The 19,728-nt window shown below is 36.6% G+C and overlaps 1 protein-coding gene across 3 annotated transcripts in view; it reads right to left on the reverse strand.

Annotated features, from left to right (window-relative positions):
* The window catches only part of LOC115209653, a 909,254-nt gene that overhangs the window by 183,056 nt on the left and 706,470 nt on the right, over nt 1-19,728 (reverse strand). For all 3 annotated transcript variants that reach the window (XM_036500965.1, XM_029778119.2, XM_029778118.2), the window contains exon 7: nt 7,989-8,096. In XM_036500965.1, the coding sequence (XP_036356858.1) occupies nt 7,989-8,096 (108 nt within the window). The remainder of the gene's footprint in view (nt 1-7,988; nt 8,097-19,728) is intronic.

Consider the following 19,728-nt stretch of genomic DNA (forward strand, 5'->3'; position numbering starts at 1 on the left):
CCTGACTGTAAACATACATTGTGTGTGTGTGTGTGTGTGTTTGCATATAAAAATATTTTCACTGAATTTTTAACCTCTTCCTTTTCCCCTTAACGTTTTTATCCACATTATCGCAACTGCCACCAACACCACCTACCTCATCACAACCCTTACCGTCAATGTCTACATCTTTTGACTAAAAAATACAATTGAAGCACAAGAGGAGTAGAAGAGTTGGGTTATGTTAATGCATTCTGTTATCCAAAGAAAGAAGTTTTCAGATTTGAAATTTCTGCAATTTTTTTGACAGATTCTGTTTTGAAAATCAGATAAAAAATATACAGAAGTTCCCAAGAACAATAAGTTTTGAACTCCTGTGGTGTATAACATCTATTCATTCTCAATATGTTCTGGCAGAATCAAATGTGTATATCTGATCGCTATTCTGTTTTGTTTATTGTTCTTTCCTTTGGGTATTGGAGAACATCACCACGTTTTAGAAGATGTAAGTCCATAACATAAGAAGTTAACTGGTGTATCACATGTGTTATGAATACACGTTTTCTAAAGGGAGGAAATATTTCCTGATGATGCAAATCAACGTTGATCAAATATTCAAGATCGAATCTGCCAGAATATTTTGAGAGTGAATCTTTCGTCTTTTGTCTTTCACTTGTTTCAGTTATTTGACTGTAGCCATGCTGGGGCACCACTTCGAAGTGCTTTAGCTGAACAAGTTGACCCCAGGACTTTTTGTTTTTTTCAGCCTGGTACTTATTCTATCAGTCTCGTTTTGCTGAGAACTGCTATGTTATGAGGATGTAAACATGCCAACACCATTTGTCAGGCAGGGACAGGGGACAAACACAAGCATAATGGTATGATAGTTCGGTAACCACTACACACATTTTTTTCTCTCCTTGTTTCTTTCTGTGTTCCTTTCTGTGGAAGAGCGTAGGCTCGAAACATTAAAAACTTTTTCAATTCTCAAGCATTATACTAATACATCTGTTTGTTTTCTACACCAGCTGTCTTTGTCTTTTGTTTTTTTCGTGAATTCTCCCCACATATATATATATATATATATATATATACACACACACACACACACACATATATATTCACGATGGGCTTCTTCCGGTTCCTGTCTACCAAATCCATTCACAGGGCTTTGGTCAGCCCAAGGTGATGTCCAAAGTGCCATGCAATGGAACTAAACCAGGAACCATGTGATTGGGAAGCAAGCTTCTTACTGTTTCTGAATGTACCTCATGAATTATTATCCTGAGATGGGAATTTAAAAAAATAAAAATTATAATGGATATATAAAGTTTCAGGAAGATTCCTGATAAACACACATATAGCAAATCTCTCACTGAACTTCACAGCTAATATTAACTTTCTTAACACCATTCTCATATATGGCTTGTACAGCATTCATGACGTAATCACCTGTACCTAGTTACATTTATACCCACCTGGCTACTGTGACACTGTAAAAGATCTTGTCTTGTTTTACAGCTGCAAAAAATAGAGTGATGCCTTTGCAGCTAAGAATTTTCCTTGCAATCTCATTAAAAATTTGGAATCTCTGCATCTGTGTATGGACACAAACCCAAACTATCATACCATAATTAATCTAGATCAGATTGTACTGAAATATTCTCATTGCAAAAAATCAAAAAAATCAACATATTGATCAAAATGATAAGAGAGAAGTATCATAATTAAAAATGATGTTGATTTAAATATTATTTCAGTTATCCCAAGAAATTGGTACAGCCAATGTTTTGATTTTCTTCAAAAGCAACACATCATTTTGATGTTTGTTATTTTTTTTTGGCTTTATTACAGTATTAGTTTCTTTATATTTCTTTAAAGAAATCATTTTGTTGTATGTTCATTGATTAACTAAACATGTTACTTATTGACTTGCCTCTATCCAAAGACAAACAGACAGAAAATTGCATGCACACACTCACACACACAAAGACACTCACTCACACATACAAAGACACACACACGATCACCCAGAGGTGATTTCCAATAAATTTGTTCAGGGAGGAAGGTCTGCTAGATTTTATATGAAATCTGAATTCAAAAGATTTAGTTGTTTATTTTTTTGTTTGTATTTTCTCATTTTTTGTTTCATGAAATTTTTATGCATCAATGTTTTGTGTTAATTTTGTTTCTGCTTGATTAATTTTTTGGTGAGTTTAATTAAAGACCGTTAAATTTCTTTGGAGATAAATTTACTGAGGTTTCTTCTTTTTTTTTTTTCCTGGCTTAAAGCAAATATTATGAAGGAATAGATAAGCAGTCAAGCCATTGGTCAAAAGATCACAATTTCAAATATTAACATAGATATTATATTGTATTCCAATAAAAAGAGCACATCACCTGCCTCTGTAAAAACATCTCGAAAATACTTGTAATTTTACCAAAATGCGTTAAAATTAAAATGGTAAAGGAGTATTAGCAGGGCTGAGTTTACACACTACACAGACTAGATGATTATCAGGGGTACTAAAATCAGGGTCCCACAAATAACCAATACAAAATTTCTTCATCCAATCAAAAACACAAACATATACTAATAGGAAGTGGCAAACTGGCAGAAACATTAGCGCACCGGGCGAAATGCTTAGCGGTATTTCGTCTGCCATTACGTTCTGAGTTCAAATTCTACCGAGGTTGACTTTGCCTTTCATCCTTTCGGGGTTGATAAATTAAGTACCAGTTACGCACTGGGGTCAATGTAATTGACTTAATCCGTTTGTCTGTCCTTGTTTGTCCCCTCTATGTTTAGCCCCTTGTGGACAATAAAGAAATAACAAACATTTACTTATAGAGTGAACACATGAGATCACTTTTAGAAAAATGAAGGGTGGAAGACATGGGTGAGTGGAGAGAGGTTCATGCAGTCAAACAGTCACATGATTTGGCATGGAATATTTCAAACTTTGCCCAGTAACAGTGACATGAATGATCATAAATCATGTATATATATACTACATTTAGCATTTAAACCAGACCAAATATTCTACCTGTTTTATGTTCAAACCAACCAGATCTAGCCTCTCACACCTATCCTGAAATGTCATTCTAAAATGAACACCAACATCATCAATATCTCACATCTACAAGATAATGCAAGATTAATTCAAACCAATTAATTCATTAAAGATGAAGGGAAGGGTCTATAAATGTTGTGTGAGAGCTGAAATGCTGTATGGGAGTGAGACATGGTGTCTGAAGGAGAGAGATGGTAATTTTGAGAAGGACGGAGAGAGCAATGGTGTGAGAAATGTGTGGGGTGAAGCTGTTTGATAAGAGGAGGACTGAGGATTTGATGGGAATGCTGGGGTTGGAGGAATCGGTGGAATGGTTGGGCGAATGGAGTGAGGTGGTATAGGCATGTGTTGAGGAGGGATGAAGAGCATGTTCTGAGGAGGGTGATTGCATTTGAGGTAAATGCCACATGAAAGCGAGGTTGACTGAGGAAAAAGTTGAGGGGACTGGTGGAAGAGAAGACTGGAAGGGTTGGTTGGAAAAAGGAGGATGCCCAAAACCGAGCGAGATGGTGCGAGGGTGGTTGCTATGGCATTGAGATAGATCTGGCCACCCCGGTTAACAGGGACAAAACCCAGATTTAAAACACTGGATGATGATGATGTATGTGAATAAATGGAAATGCTGGGGTTGGAGGAATCGGTGGAATGATTGGGTGAATGGAGTGAGGTGGTATGAGAGATTCTGTTTTGAAAATCAGGTAAAAATTATACAGAAGTTCCCAAGAACAATAAGTCTTGAACTCCTGTGGTGTATAACATCTATTTATTCTCAATATGTTCTGGCAGAATCAAATGTGAATATTACATGTTCACAAGTTAACTATAAGATTTTATTGCATTTTCCAACTGGTGTAATGAGGGTGGTAGCTGGAAGATGTGGCAGGGAAATTGGAATAGGAGATACTCATTGTAGAACTAATGCACACTGCAGAACTAGAAGAAAGGCACATTGATGGCAGGGCTAGCCTAGGTTAGAGAACACCCTAGCTGAACACCATAGAACTAGCCCATATAACGGATGGATCATTAGCCTACCTGTACAGGCAGCAGCAAAGAGAACAAACAACATTACAATTCATGAGGGATTGCCCATTTTCAAAAGCAAAGAATTCATTGATTACACTTATTGTTATTGTTGTTGCTGTGTAATCCCAGGTCAGCTGTGACTGAGCAGACCTGTCTGGTCCAAGGAATTCCAATATGACCATCAAACATCTTTGTTATCATCTTCATTTAACTCCATTTTCTATGCCGGCATGTGTTCAATGGTTTGACTGGAGCTGGTGAGCTAGAGAGCTGCACCATGCTCCAATCCATTTGGGTATGGACACATGGAAACTCCGACATCTGGCAGCTAACTTGGCAGACACCCATAAAATTATCAACCATCTTACAAACAATAACTCTGAGCACCTTTTCGAACTCCACCCGTCTAACACCCGTGGACATGTTTACAAAGTCAGAAAACAACACAGCTCCCATGACTTTAGGAAACATTTTTTCACGCTGAGAGTTGCTGAAGCATGGAACAAACTGCCGGCATCAGTTGTTAGTTGTCGGAGCACTGCATCCTTCAAAACTTCCATGCTTCCTGAGATTCGCCAACACGACACCCGATTTCCTCCCCTCCATACACACACAAGCATGTATCTGACTCATACATTGTTCGCTTTCCAGACATTTGTACATTACTGCATATACTTTATACACACTTTCTGACAAGTTGTGGTGCACCTGAGCACTGTATACAATAATTTCATTATCATATTATTATTAATTAAAGATTGGAACTTATTTATGCAGCTTTCTATCACTAATGTGCCATTCCTTTAGAAAATAATAGAATGTGATTTGAAGGAAGATTTGTTTCCTATTTCTTGCATGTCAAATAGTTAAATATACGATTCCTTGTCAGACTGTTTTCTTCTGAATGTCATTGGAAATGTGAAATAATTCTTAAATTATGGTCACAAGGGCTGAATTGACGTAGGGGCCTAGTCATTAACATTGGTCCCAGTGCTTAACTTGTACTTATTTCATCAATGATAAACGTCAAAATCAACCTCAGTAGAATTTGAACTCAGAACAAAAAACTGGAAAGAAATGCTACTAAGTATAATGCACAGCATGCAAACAACTCTACCAGCTTTCCAATTTAAACAATGATAATAATAATGATAAAAATAATAATGATGATAGTGATAACAATAATAATAATGATAACGATATGTTGTGGCAGTGATAGCATTGTCAATTATTATATGTGTTCATGGGTCAGATGAAATTCATCAAGGCAGATTTTTCTACCATTGAAAGCTCTTCCAGTTACTAATCCTCACCTGTTTCCTGGCAAGGTAACATTTCCTTCTTGTGAAGACATATTTTCATATATATATAGTTGCAAATAAACATCTAGCAAATATAATTCATAAGGTAAGGAAGGGCTGGCAGAAGACACTTGACCAATATAGGCGTAGGAGTGGCTGGGGGGTAAGTAGCTTGCTTAACAACCACATGGTTCCGGGTTCAGTCCCACTGCGTGGCACCTTGGGCAAGTGTCTTCTACTGTAGCCTCGGGCCAACCAAAGTCTTGTGAGTGGATTTGGTAGACGGAAACTGAAAGAAGCCCGTCGTGTATATATATATATGCATGTGTGTTTCTATATGTTTGTGTGTCTGTGTTTGTCCCCCAAACATCGCTTGACAACTGATGCTGGTGTGTTTACATCCCTGTAACTTAGCGGTTCGGCAAAAGAGACCAATAGAATAAGTACTAGGCTTACAAAGAATAAGTTCTAGGGTCAATTAGCTCGACTAAAGGCGGTGCTCCAGCATGGCCACAGTCAAATGACTGAAACAAGTAACAGAGTAAAAGAGTAATATACCACACAGTGGTCCCAAACCTACAATCATGATATTGCAGAGCTAATATCTTAACTAAAGAAAAGACAGCAAGCTGGCAGAACTGTTAGTACACTGGGTGAAATGCTTAGCAGTAGTTCATCCAGTTTTTACATTCTGAGTTCAAATTCTGCTGGGGTTGACTTTGCCTTTCATCTATTCTGAAGTTGATAAAATGAGTACCAGCTGTACACTGGGGGCCAATTTAATCAAATTAGCACCTCCTCAAGCCTGCTCACTTTGTGCCAAAATTTGAAACCAATATCTATTTGTTTATTGCCCACAAGGGACTAAACATAGAGGGGGCAAAAAAGACAGACAAAGTGATTAAGTCGATTACATTGACCCCAGTGCATAACTGGTACTTTATTTATCGACCCCGAAAGGATGAAAGGCAAAGTTGACCTCAGTGGAATTTGAACTTAGAACATAACGGCAGACGAAATACGGCTACGCATTTTGCCTGGTGTGCTAACGTTTCTGCCAGTTCGCCGCCTTAATTCAAAACCAATATCTTAACCACGCAAACATAGCTGTACCCAGATTCATTGCATTTGGTTTCCTCAGAGAAATAGTTGCAGGATATCTGATTGTGATAGATCTACTTTTCATTATTATCTCTTGTGTGTAAATAGAATCAGGTAAAGGCAATATATTTCATATTCGTTCATTTATTTAAACGGCACATTTCTTGATTATGAATAACTTTATCACTACAGATATATTTTTTTAAAGTTTTAGACATTAAACAATATTTTTTTGACAGAGTTGAAAGAAACTGTGGTTTTCTGAGATATTATGATATCTCTGTCGTTGAAAGATTATCTCTAAATATAAGTCTTTGATATATTTAGTAAAATGTCTTTTCTTTTCATTCCATGATAATTTATATGGAATTTCAGAGATCATATGATCCATTAGGGACTGGGCATTTTTATGATACTGTGTGAGAAGGAAGGTGTTATATATTTAAGTCAGACTATTGATTTAGGGTCTAGAGGATTAAGAATAACAAAAGATGTGTTATCAGAGCTTGAAAGATGTGGTGCTGTGAATGATGTTGCTGTTGTTGTTGATGATGATGATGGTTTGGGACTGGATGGCTTTGGAGCATTCTCAAACATCTATTTTCATATCTTGCTTTATTTCACATGATACAAATGGGAGATAATGGATTGTAGAAATTTGTCTGTCACTTTCTGTATATAAATCATTACTTAATACTCACACATACGCATGCATACACCCCTACTTCACACACACACACACACACACACAACACACACACACACACACACACACACACACACACAAGTAGATGTAAAATACTGATGATGATAACATTCATTTCTTTTTGCTTGAATTCATGTGTGTGCATATGGGTGTGTGTGTGTGTGTGTTTGCGTGTGTGATAAACACACACACATTCAATACATTGTATGGAATTTATATTTATTGACATTCGGTGACCCAAAAGAATATGGGGCACATAGCTGCAAACATCTGAATGCTTAGACATGTGTTTTATGTGTGTATGAAACTTTGAACTATAGGTAGACAACTGTACACACGCTCACATACATACATGCATATAAATATAATCTTAAAAATATTGGTATGTATGTATGTATGTAGGTATTTATGTATATGTGTGTGCATACCTATCTATTTGCATGTATGTATGTATGTATAAAGTTTCCAATAGACAGTTTCCAATACATTCTCAACTCTGTATCTTATCAGATAGAAAATTTATAAAACATTTGACTAAATAAATACAATCATATGAATTAGAAAAAAGAAAAGCAGCTTGTCATATCAGAGAACAGACCTTTTATATCGGTAATATTGTGAATTGTATATCAGGTTAGAATCATTTTTTTTTTTTCTGATTTAGGAAAAGAATCAGTTTGAAAAGTGATGATAGAAAGAATTGTATGGGAGGAAAAATTATTTGACATCAATAAAACGATAATATGATCTTCTATTGGAAATAAATATGACAATCTTATGAAAATCCAAATAGATAATTACCTTTACTGATGTTTTATTATCATACTTGAAAGACTTGGTCTGCCCGTTTTCTAAAAACACTTTTAATACATTCGGCATCAAAGGCACATAGCTTTCTTGGCAGGATGGCTAGAATAATATAGAAAGGGAGGAAAAATAAAAATTATGAACATCAAAGAAATAATAGTTTGTTATATTTTGAGTAAATTTATTAATTTATTCACAAAAAAATATTTATAACAATTGAACAATTGAACTTTTTTAACTTTTCTATGAATTGCCTTATTGACTAATTCTTACTGATGCTGACCATCAATTTTTGCTGTTCATATTTTATAACTATAACAACTTTTGGTTTATGACTAAGAATATCATCAAAAAATGTGGAACATATGAACGTGGCATGATTTTCACAGGTTGCATAGCAGGCTATCCACCTAGGAGGAGAGTAACTATGAAAAAGAACTGCTTGGGTAGAAGGAGACATTTTAGTCTTTCCCTATGGCACAGCCCCTCTGGTGCTAGTGGCACAATTAAAATGTACCTGATTGACACTATAAGACAATAAAGTTGGTTGGATATGTTTTATGTTGTTTGATCAGATGCTAGCAAATTATAGTCCACTAGCCAAATCCAGCTCAGGGCCATATTTCATTTGTCCCTCTGACTTTATTGAATATGTAATGTTCTACACAAAAATTCTTCACTTATGAACAATGATATTCAGTATCAAAAAAGTAAGTGACTTTTGCAACGACCTCAAATGAATGTTTTATATCAATGCAGAAAAAAGGGAAATAAAAAAAAAATAAGATGCTTTCTAAAGGCTTCTCCAGAAATGATATTTCAAACTGTAAATGTTCTCCAAAATGAATTAATCAACAAATACAAACAATATCTCATACATTGCTATAATATAGTGTAAATGAATAATGAATTCTGAGGACAGAAGGAATGCAAAAATATATACTTATTTACTGAGTAAAGCAGGTAAACTGTCTGGTGACAAAATCTTTACTAAAAACGTCATTACTCCATTCAGTCTAATAAAAAACGCTCTAAGAGTATGTCATGCCATACATAGTACATACTGACTTTTATGTTATTGAATGTATAGCGGTTACTTCATTAATACAGGTGACATTTAAAAAGGCATTTTCAATCAGTTTACCTTATATGATTATTGTTTTGTCTTTTATTCCTTTTGGACCACAAGATAAAAAAACATTTCCAGTCTAGCCCACCTCCCCAAACATTTACCAACCCCTGCTGATGACACCAACTGCAATGAGATGCTGTCCAACCTATGCTAGCATGGAAAAAATAAGCATAAAATGATAAAGATGATGAAACTTCATCTATGAAAGTCTTTGGTGGTAAAAAAATATAATGGCTATTAACCCTTTCATTACCAACCCGGCTGAAACCAGCTCTGGCTCTGAATACAAATGTCTTGTTTTCATAAGTTTTGAAATAAAATCTTCCACCAAACCTTAGTCACAATTTATGTTCCTAACACTAACTGAATGATAACTAAGTTATTTTACTAAATTCTTTGTTATGTTTAAAGTAATTGAAAGAAACACAGAGCATCTCAAAATAAATACAGCAACGAAAGGGTTAAAAAAGAAGTCAGTCGAGATAAAATAAATTCTTTCTTTGGGTATATCTAAAATCAAGGAAACCGATGATGGTTTGTATCAGCAATGATTATATCACTGGAGAGTTTCTTGAAGAGTTAAATAAGTTCAATTTTAGAACCCTTAGCTTTCAGCAGAGAGCAAGGGCAGATGAAGATCAAGTGCCTAATTAAACATTTCCCAGAATTTTCCATCAGTTTTCATTCATTTCTTTCACAATTGTAAAGCTTTCATATTTTCTGTTACACTTATGTCATAGAAGTATTTCTTCTGTGAAGAAATATTGACTAGTGACAAATAACTTCAGAGTAATAGCTAGACAGATTCAAAGACACAAGATAAAATGAAGCTGAAGGTCTCCTTTGTATGATATAGATTTGGAGAGATTCTAGGTGACACATACGTCATGACTGAGAGAAGGTATAAAACTATAACAGAGAAGAGAACTGGACATTTCTTCAAGACAACTTGCTGCAAGCCATAGACCAGCCATTTGGCTGAATTAAGGTATCAATCAAATGAAAAGTTACATGGTGGTAGAATGTTACTGTAGATAGAACCATAAAAGCCAGGGACAAACTTGGAAAGATTGGAAGAAAGGAGCAACCAAGATGCAATATCAGTTAGTTAAAAGAGATGCTACAAGGCATGGAGAAAGGCTGAAACTAAGACATTTGTTAAACAACTGTAACACAAGGATCAGAAATGTGAAGTGTTCCAGATAGCATATCAATATGTCAATGTAAATCAATACATTTTTGGAGAAAAGTGACATCCTAGCATCTATCAATGTCATGAGAAGACAACTTGGAAATGTAACTATATGTAGTTGCTGAAAGTGGAAAATACATGGAAGAGGGGTTATTCTAACTGAACCCCAAAAAAGAGTCAGCTAATGAAGTTGACAATTTATCATCATCATCATCATCGTTTAACATCCGCTTTCCATGCTAGCATGGGTTAGACGGTTCAACTGGGATCTGGCAAGCCAGGAGGCTACACCAGGCCCAATCTGATCTGGAAGTGTTTCTACAGCTGGATGCCCTTCCTAACGCCAACCACTCCATGAGTGTAGTGGGTGCTTTTTATGTGCCACCAGCACAGGGGCCAGGCAAGGCTGGCAATGGCTGCAATCGGTTGGTGCTTTTTATGTTTCACCGGCACAGACGTGCCACCAAAACATGTAATTAAGGATATGTAAGCAGGGAAAGTATCTGGACAATCAGGAATAGTTGCCAAAATGGTGAAAATATTCAGCAAAGAAGTCAATTAGGGAGTACAAAGAATGGTAATAGTATCATTATCCGCTACTAGATGACAAAGGAGATGCTTAAGAATAAAGCGACTACCAAGTTAAGAAAATATGATTAGTAAGACAATTGGCTTACATGAGTTGCAGCTCAGTTTTGTGCCAGGACATGGTATCACTGAAGCCCTCAAATTAGACAGACAACTATGAGAGAAGTTCTTAGCTAAAAGTAAGACACAATACCTAGCAGTAGCAAGAATTCCATTTTGAATACCCACTGTAATCTACCAAAGTGAAGGCTTACAGGCATAGAAGGATGAGAGTAGTTAACTGTGAGAGTATTTGTGAAATAAGCAATTTCAAATGCTTTAAAGGTACAGTAGAAGTTGTTAGCTTTTCTAAAGTAGATGATTTATATAGAAATGGAGATGAGTGAAAAAGAATGGGTTAGAAAAGATTTAGAGAGTTATTATGTCTGCTAGGGACAAAGTCATTCCTCAGTCAAGTGAAGGGTAGATTGCATGATGCTTGTATATAAAATGTGATGAAGCATGGTAGCCAAATATGATTACTGAATGTGGAGTTTGTGCAAAAGTCAGAAAAGAAGTTTTATATCCTTGTACTTAACGAAGTACATATGTAATTAACGAAGCAGCAAGGAAGAAAGTATATACAAGATACACTACTATTACATGAGACTCAATGCTCTATATCAAAAGCAACAGTGACCTGCTGCCAACCTGAATTGCCAGTCGCTCATAGTTCTTTAATTTATAACAATGAGTCAGTTCACCGTTAGTCACTTGCAGGGTGGTTGCAATCTTTCCACGACTAAGTGATGAGCTTTTGTCCGAGAAACAAAGAGTTGCCAACTGTTTTTTTTTTCTCTTTGAAAGAACTCTGTTTCATGTTTGTCAAGAGTAAAACAAAATGAAAAGGATAGTGTTCTTAGAAGTTTTGTAGATGTCTAAGTGATTAGGAACATGTAATGATAGGATATGAGAGGACTAAAGCTCACTGAAGTCAAAACGGCAAAATTCTGCCTCTTGCATAACCAGGCAATTTTCCCCATCAAATAGCTATTTCTTTATTGCCCACAAGGGGCTAAACACAGAGGGGACAAACAAGGACAGACAAACGGATTAAGTCGATTACATTGACCCCAGTGCGTAACTGGTACTTATTTAATCGATTCCGAAAAGATGAAAGGCAAAGTGGACCTCGGCGGAATTTGAACTCAGAATGTAGTGGCAGACGAAATACCGCTGAGCATTTTGCCCGGCGTGCTAACGATTCTGCCAGCTCGCCGCCCATCAAATAACATTATTGTCTCACTCCTTACATGATCTACATGCAACCTGTAATAGAGCTGCTTCTTGTGATGATGATGAATTGCATCAGGCTCAGTGACAGGTGCACCACATATCCAATCAACTTTATTTAATCAGTATGTTATTCAATCCGTTTTGTGGTGTTATTGTTTTAATTGTGTAACCCCCATTTCAAAGAATCCTGATAAACTAGATATATAGATTGTAGACAGGTCTGAATTAAGCCCAACTGATGCTCTAAGCACAGCTTAACAATGGTGCTTCTTAGAATCATTGTTCCTCATAGGAATACTCTGTCCATTGGAGTTTGGAGCCCCATCTATACTTAAAGAACAAGATTCTTTTAGGATTCTCAAATAAAGAGTAAGAGACTAAAATATTAGCTTCCTCACTTCTCATGGCAATTGAATTTATTGAGCTCTTTCATAATAGTCTGTTGTTCAGTGTGGAGTAAAGGAATTACATTTTAGATTAAAATCTACTAAAGAATGATTCCTAAACAAAACGGTCAGTTTGTTAACAAGCCTGCAAGTTGTGGGGGATCCTAATTTACATGGTGGTGTTGGTGGTAGAGACAAGGATGTTGATGCTGCTATGGAAGGATAGAAGAAAAAGAGTATTAACATGCAATTTTTGCTACAATTCACCTATTTAGAATAAATCTTTTTAAGTTTTGGAGAAAATAATCAATGGAAGTCTACTTTATTCTGTCTGGTTTTACAACTGTTTATTAGCCAGTGGCATTGTGACATTTACTGAGATATCATGAAATACTTAAACCTGACAATTATACAAAAAACCACTGATTTAATACAGAAATTCTGGGCTGTACACAAAGAAGCAACTAAATTTGTCTGGCAAGGATGTGGTTTAGAAGGTCAGAACAGATTTAATTGAATTTTCTGAAAGAAACAAATCAGACTGTTATTCAGTTTAAATTGAGTAGACTCATAGTAAGAACTGTAATTAGAAACACTGCTCACAGCATTTGTAGCCATCACTTCTCTTATTTCAAGTATCAAAAATAATTTGAATAAATTAGATATTTCATGCGATAAAAACTAGACATTTTTCAAAGTTCTAATACATAAATAATGCTTTGATAAATTTTTAAATGTCTATTGCGATAATGTCTGTTCATATGCGTTTATTTCATAGCAATTTCATATTCTAATACTACGGTATTTTCATTAAAAAAATCTGATATTCTAGACATTATCAAAAGCCTGAAGAATAAAATATTAACAGCATAATCAAATTATCAAAATGATTTTATATTTACAAAGTGATTCTTTCATGACTTTTTACTATGTACATTGAAGTGTATGGTTTGCTGATGAAGCTGTAATAATACTGAAACATAAGCCATTACCTCCTAAAGTTGCCAAAGAAGTACGAGGGTGGGCTGAAAAGTTCATAGGATGACTGTGAAGGAGTGATACTAGCGTGATGCTAGAGATGTGAAATCTTGCATGCATTAATTTCAGCTCATCTTATTAATAACTGCATTAGTTTCTTCTGGACAAACTGACATCTGATTGTTCTAAGAAGTCTTCAAATGTAACTGGTAGCAACTCCTTTTGAAAATGGACAAAATTTGGCATCATCATGTTATCAAGTACCTGCAGAAAAAGGGTTTAGCCCCCAAAGGACATTCATGCTGACATGGTTGCTACATTAGGAGATGATGCTTCAGCTTTATCTACAGTGCAAAAGTAGGCAGCTGAATCTATGTAAGGAACAGAGGGCCTTGAAGATGACCCAACATCTGGACGTCCTGCCACTGACACCACCAAGGGAAACATTGATTGTGTTCACTATATGGTGATGAATGACAGACCATTGACTATATCAAACAGCTAATGCTATTAGCATATCCCATGAGAGAGTTGAGAATATTCTGCTCAATGAACTTGGCATGTTCGAGGGGTGCCATGTCTCCTGATCAAAAGCACACTAGGTTGATCACATCATGGAAAATCTGACATTGTTTGAGATAGATCCAGGTGGTTTCTTTGAATGCTTCCTCACCAAAGATGAACAGGAGACAAAGAGATAATCCTTGTAATGGAAACACCCCTCCTCATCTGTTCCAAAGAGGGCCATAGTCATTTCCTATATAAGAACATTTCTCTAAGCAACATTTGATTTTTGTTTCTTTCCCCCTTTTAATGCAGTTTTGCAAGAGAAAGGTGCAACATGCAAAATCCCAAGTAGCAACACAGTAAGAACCAGATGTGTATAATAACTTATTTTAACAAGAAGTATTGAATACGTTACTTTCATTTATGACACAAAACGCACACATGCATAAACACACATATTCATTGTTACTATTATGTTAAACTGTCGTATGTACAAAATTGGGCAAATGTGCTTTTTGTTTTTCCATATTAATTTTTGCTGGCAATAGCCAGTTCTTTTAGTAAAACTATCGTATCTCCAGCTGCATCAGATGCCAAGATATTAAGAATTGTCAAATTGTAGTACAATGGTTTTGCTACGGAATGGTGAAAATATTTTTTTGTTTTCTGGAAAAGCAACGTTTTGGATTTATGACACTTTTGCATAATAGCAACAAAATATTTCCTTAGTTCATCCTCACCACCATCACCATTTTAACATCCAATTTTCTGTTACAGCAGACTTTCTCTATGTCTAGATGTTCCCCTTGTCACTGACCCTAACTTGTTTCCAAGCAAGGTAATATATTTTCTGAATTATTTTGAAAACTGAACAGCCGAGTGACTAGACATGTTTTGTAGAAGATTGTAAATAAATTACTCCTCAAATGGATTCATCATCATCATCATTATCTTTTAACGTCCGCTTTCCATGATAGCATGGGTTGGACGATTTTGACTGAGGGCTGGCGAACCAGATGGCTGCAACAGGCTCCAATCTTGATCTGGCAGAGTTTCTACAGCTGGATGCCCTTCCTAATGCCAACCACTCCGAGAGTGTTGTGGGTGCTCTTACGTGCCACCAGCATGGGGGCCAGTATTGGCAATGACCTCACTCAAACCCTTTTACCGATGCCACTAGCACAGGTGCCAGTAAGGCGACACTGGCAATGATCACACTCGAATGGTGCCTTCTACGTGCCACTGGCATGGAAGCCAGTTAGCCGCTCTGGAAACGACCACGCTTGGATGGTGCTCTTAGCAACCTACTGCAGTCTGTGCATAAATATCAGAACAAGGAGAAGTTGCGACTCACACTCACACTCAAATGCATATATACACCTGAGTATGTGCATGAGCATGATGGACTACTTAGTTTGCATTTACCAATTCCTTCAATCTATAAGTCAGCGTGCACTACTTGTGGAGGCACCAGCTGTCAATGTCATGTCTTAGGAACAAAGCCTAAACTCCTTTGTTCCAAAGTGAACTTGCTTATCACATTGCAATACCCATCTATGTGGAGGCACATGGCCTAGTGGTTAGAGCAGCAGATTTGCAGTCGAGGAATCATGGGTTCGAATCTCAGACCGGGCGATATGTGTGTTTTTCAGTGAAACACCTAAGCTCCATGCAGCTCTGGCAGAAGGTAATGGCGAACTTCTGCTGACTCTTTCGCCACAACTTTCTCTCACTCTTTCCTCCTGCATCTTGCAGCTCACCTGCGATGGACCGGCGTCCCGTCCAGGTGGAGAACCTATATGCCAAGGAAACTGGGAAACTGTCCCTAATGAGCCAGGCATGGCTCAATAAGGAACAAACAACAACAATATCCATCTATCTATCTATATCTCTCTGTCTATCTATCTATCTATCTATCTATCTTATCTCTCTCTCTCTCTCTCTCTCTCTATATATATATATATATATATATATATATATTTATTATATAGAAGGAGCTTCTACAGGACTAGAACTGTTTCATTCAAGAGAAATCATCAGCTTCCTGATGATTTCTCTTGAATGAAACAGTTCTAGTCCTGTAGAAGCTCCTTCTATATAATAAATTAATTTTACTCTGCTATGTATTGAGTACCTTATTTACTGTGGTTAACCCCGAATCAACCCGGGACCTACATATATATATATACATATATACACACACACACACACACACACATGTATGTATATATTTATGTGTGTATCTACATATAGTGGAGTTTAGTGTTCTAGGAAATTTCCCAGTAATGTCGTGATATTTATTTTACTGATACAAAGTTATAGTGAGCTTATTCATATGTTCAAAAATTAAATTGAATATGTCTGTGACTAGCAGAATTATAGTATTGTCTAGGAAAATTTATCTATGATTAGTATATTTACAAGCAATCAAATCATAATACATTTAGCACAATGGAGTAAATTATCGGAAGTTTTGTAACTACTGTATCCTTCTATAATTAGCTCTATTGACCTTTAGAAAAAATATAATATAGCTGCTTCATTCACATTTTCCCAGCAAAACATTATGCAATCTTAATACAGCAACTCAGTTTAAATAAAGAGTCAAAATATAATTTAAAATACAGTAAATACAAGTAGAGTCTTCAGATATATAGAGGCAAGCATAGATAGCCATGTGGTCAACTTTGCCTTGCAGTAATATGGTTGAATTTGAACACAATACATGACATAGTGGGATTGAAATTGAAATCAAATTCGATGACTGGCATCCGTGTTAGTGCAGCGCTAAGAGTACCATATGAGTATGATTGTTGCAAGAGCAACAAGCTGGGCTCCATGCCAGTGGCACGTAAAAAACACCATCCGAGTGTGATCATTACCTGCATCGCCTTACTGGCACTTGTGCTGGTGGCATGTGAAAAACATTCGAGCGAGGTCATTGCCAGTGCCGCTGGACTGGTTCCTGTGCAGGTGGTACATAAAAGGCACCATTTGAGCGTGGCCGTTACCAGTACCACCTGACTGGCCCTCATGCCGGTGGCACGTAAAAGCACACACAACACTCTTGGAGTGGTTGGTGCTAGAAAAGGCATCCAGCTGTAGAAGCTCTGCCAGATCAGATTGGAGTCTGGTGCAGCCATCTGGTTCGCCAGACCTCAGTCAAATCGTTCAACCCATGCTAGCATGGAAAACTGATATTTAACGATGATGATGATGATTGAGCAAAGCTTCTTCATTGAAATTTAGTACATCAAATCTGTGCAGATCTTTTTATGCACACTCTTATGTACACTTCATCATTACCATTGACTTTATTGTCAGCAGCAGCAACAGCATGTGTTCAGTTGGTGGATGTACTTCTTATCATCAACCATTTAGCTGAGTGCTTTAGAGACATTTAATAAAAGCACCATTGATATAGTGATTGCATGTTTTCAGTGAGACTTAAGAGTCTCTCTACTCTATTCTGAATCAGTGCATTCATCTCTCTGAAAGTCATCTGGTCATTGGCAGATAGAAGAGAGAGATGAATGAGAAACACACTGAGAGAGTGACAGGAGAACAATTAATGGAAGAGAACTGGAGTGATAGGATGGAAAAGGTGATAGAAAAGAGTGTAAAAGGAGGGAGAGAGAGAAAGGGGACTGATAGCTACCCAACATTTACTGATAAGAAGTTTGGATGAAAACAGCATGAGAGGCATCATTGGACAAGGGAGAGTGATATGAAAGTAACAAGTTTATAGAAAGGTGATTACATAAGAGTGTGTGTATGCATTATGTATGTTATGTATACATATGTGTGCGTGTGTGTGTGTGTATATATATATATATATATATATATATATATATGTAAATGGATGAATGAATTATCCTTTGTTTACAGTTAACACGGAAATTTCAATAAACAGTTACCAGGGTAGCAAAATATCAACGCTTTGCTTAAGGATATTCCCATTCCCCCAAGGAACACTTTCCTTAAGGAATTCATCAATAAGACGAATTCCTTTATCAAATGCATCAGATGTCTCACCTTCTTCTTTGATAATAAGGACTTACAACAGACCAATAATGACATTTCTTCTGAGTATAAAAAATTATTTAAATCGAAGAGCAGCCCTCCACCCAACTCTAGATTGAAAAAGGAAATTATTGCTTCCTAGCTACATGGTTTCGGGTTCAGTCCCACTGCGTGGCACTTTGGGTAGGTATCTTCTGCTATAGCCCCGAGCCGACCGAAGCTTTGTGATTGAATTCGGCAGGCGGAAGTTACTGCCGTGTGTGTATATGTGCGTGTAGGTGCTTGTGCCTCTCTGAAAGAGAGAGAGAGGGGAATTACATCCTTGTTCAATCTGATAAAACGGGAAACCTCTATAACCTTATCAAGAGCTACTATTTGGAACTGCTGGAAAAAGAAATTAAAAAAAACTATAAGATCACCAGTATGAATATACTCAGGCAGGGTAACCTAGAAGCTAAAGGAATTATGGAATCGTATGGATTACAGATGAAGACAGAACCATTGAATCCAAGGCAACCTCAGTTTATTTTAAAAGACCACAAACAAAACTTTTAAAATAACCCATCTTTACGGCTTATCTGTCCTTCCAGCTCAGACATCGGTATACTTAGGGCGGCGAGCTAGCAGAAACATTAGCACGCCGGGCGAAATGCTTAGTGGGATTTCGTCTGCCGTTACGTTCTGAAATCAAATTCTGCCAAGGTCGACTTTGCCTTTCATCCTTTTGGGGTCGATAAATTAAGCACCAGTTATGCACTGGGGTCGATGTAATTGACTTAATCCGTTTGTCTGTCCTTGTTTGTCCTCTCTGTGTTTAGTCCCTTGTGGGTAGTAAAGAAATAGGTATACTTAGTAATTGCATCTTAGATAAGTATATCCCTACATTAATCAATAGATTAAAACTTAGCTTATGGTCTAATTTTTTTCAAGTTGTTGATTGGTTTACTTCTATTGCTAAAAAGGTTAACACCAAATTTATTCAGTTTGATATATCTATCTTTTATTTATCAATCAACCCTATTATACTCAATGAGGCACTCTGGCATGCACACAATAAAGCAGGTCTCTCTAGAAAGGAAATTAATGTGGTGCTGGCTGCCAGAAAATCAATCATTAAGTTTGATAACAAGTTGTGGGTCTGGAAGGATACTCACAACATGTTCAATGTCCCAATGGGAAGTTCAGATTCTGCCCAAATTGTGGATTTAGTCGGCATATGTATACTTCAGGAAATGGCTGACTAGTTCCCAGACATGTGTGGAGGTCTATATCGAGATGATTGTTTGCTTTACCTCCAAAACTTTTCCAATCAAAAAACACAGAAGATTAAGAATAGGTTAGTTAGGTTTTTCATAGAATGGGCTTTCACATCGTTTTTGAAGATGAGATAACTAAAGCTAACTTCTTAGATATTACTCTTAATTTGCACAATAACTCATACTTCCCATACCACAAACCTTCCCCCAATCTCAAGTATATTAATCCATCCAGGAATCATACTAGGGCAATTACTAAGAATTTAGTTTAAAAAATTTCAGCTAGATTGTCTAAATTATCCGCCAATGTTAACATTTTTAATGACAAGGCAGAATTTTATAACTCTGGCTTAGTTAAAGCAGGGTATTAAGAAAAAGTTCCATACATTGATTCTGC

The sequence above is a fragment of the Octopus sinensis genome, linkage group LG3, assembly GCF_006345805.1.
Source record: "Octopus sinensis linkage group LG3, ASM634580v1, whole genome shotgun sequence".
Classification (NCBI taxonomy): domain Eukaryota; kingdom Metazoa; phylum Mollusca; class Cephalopoda; order Octopoda; family Octopodidae; genus Octopus; species Octopus sinensis.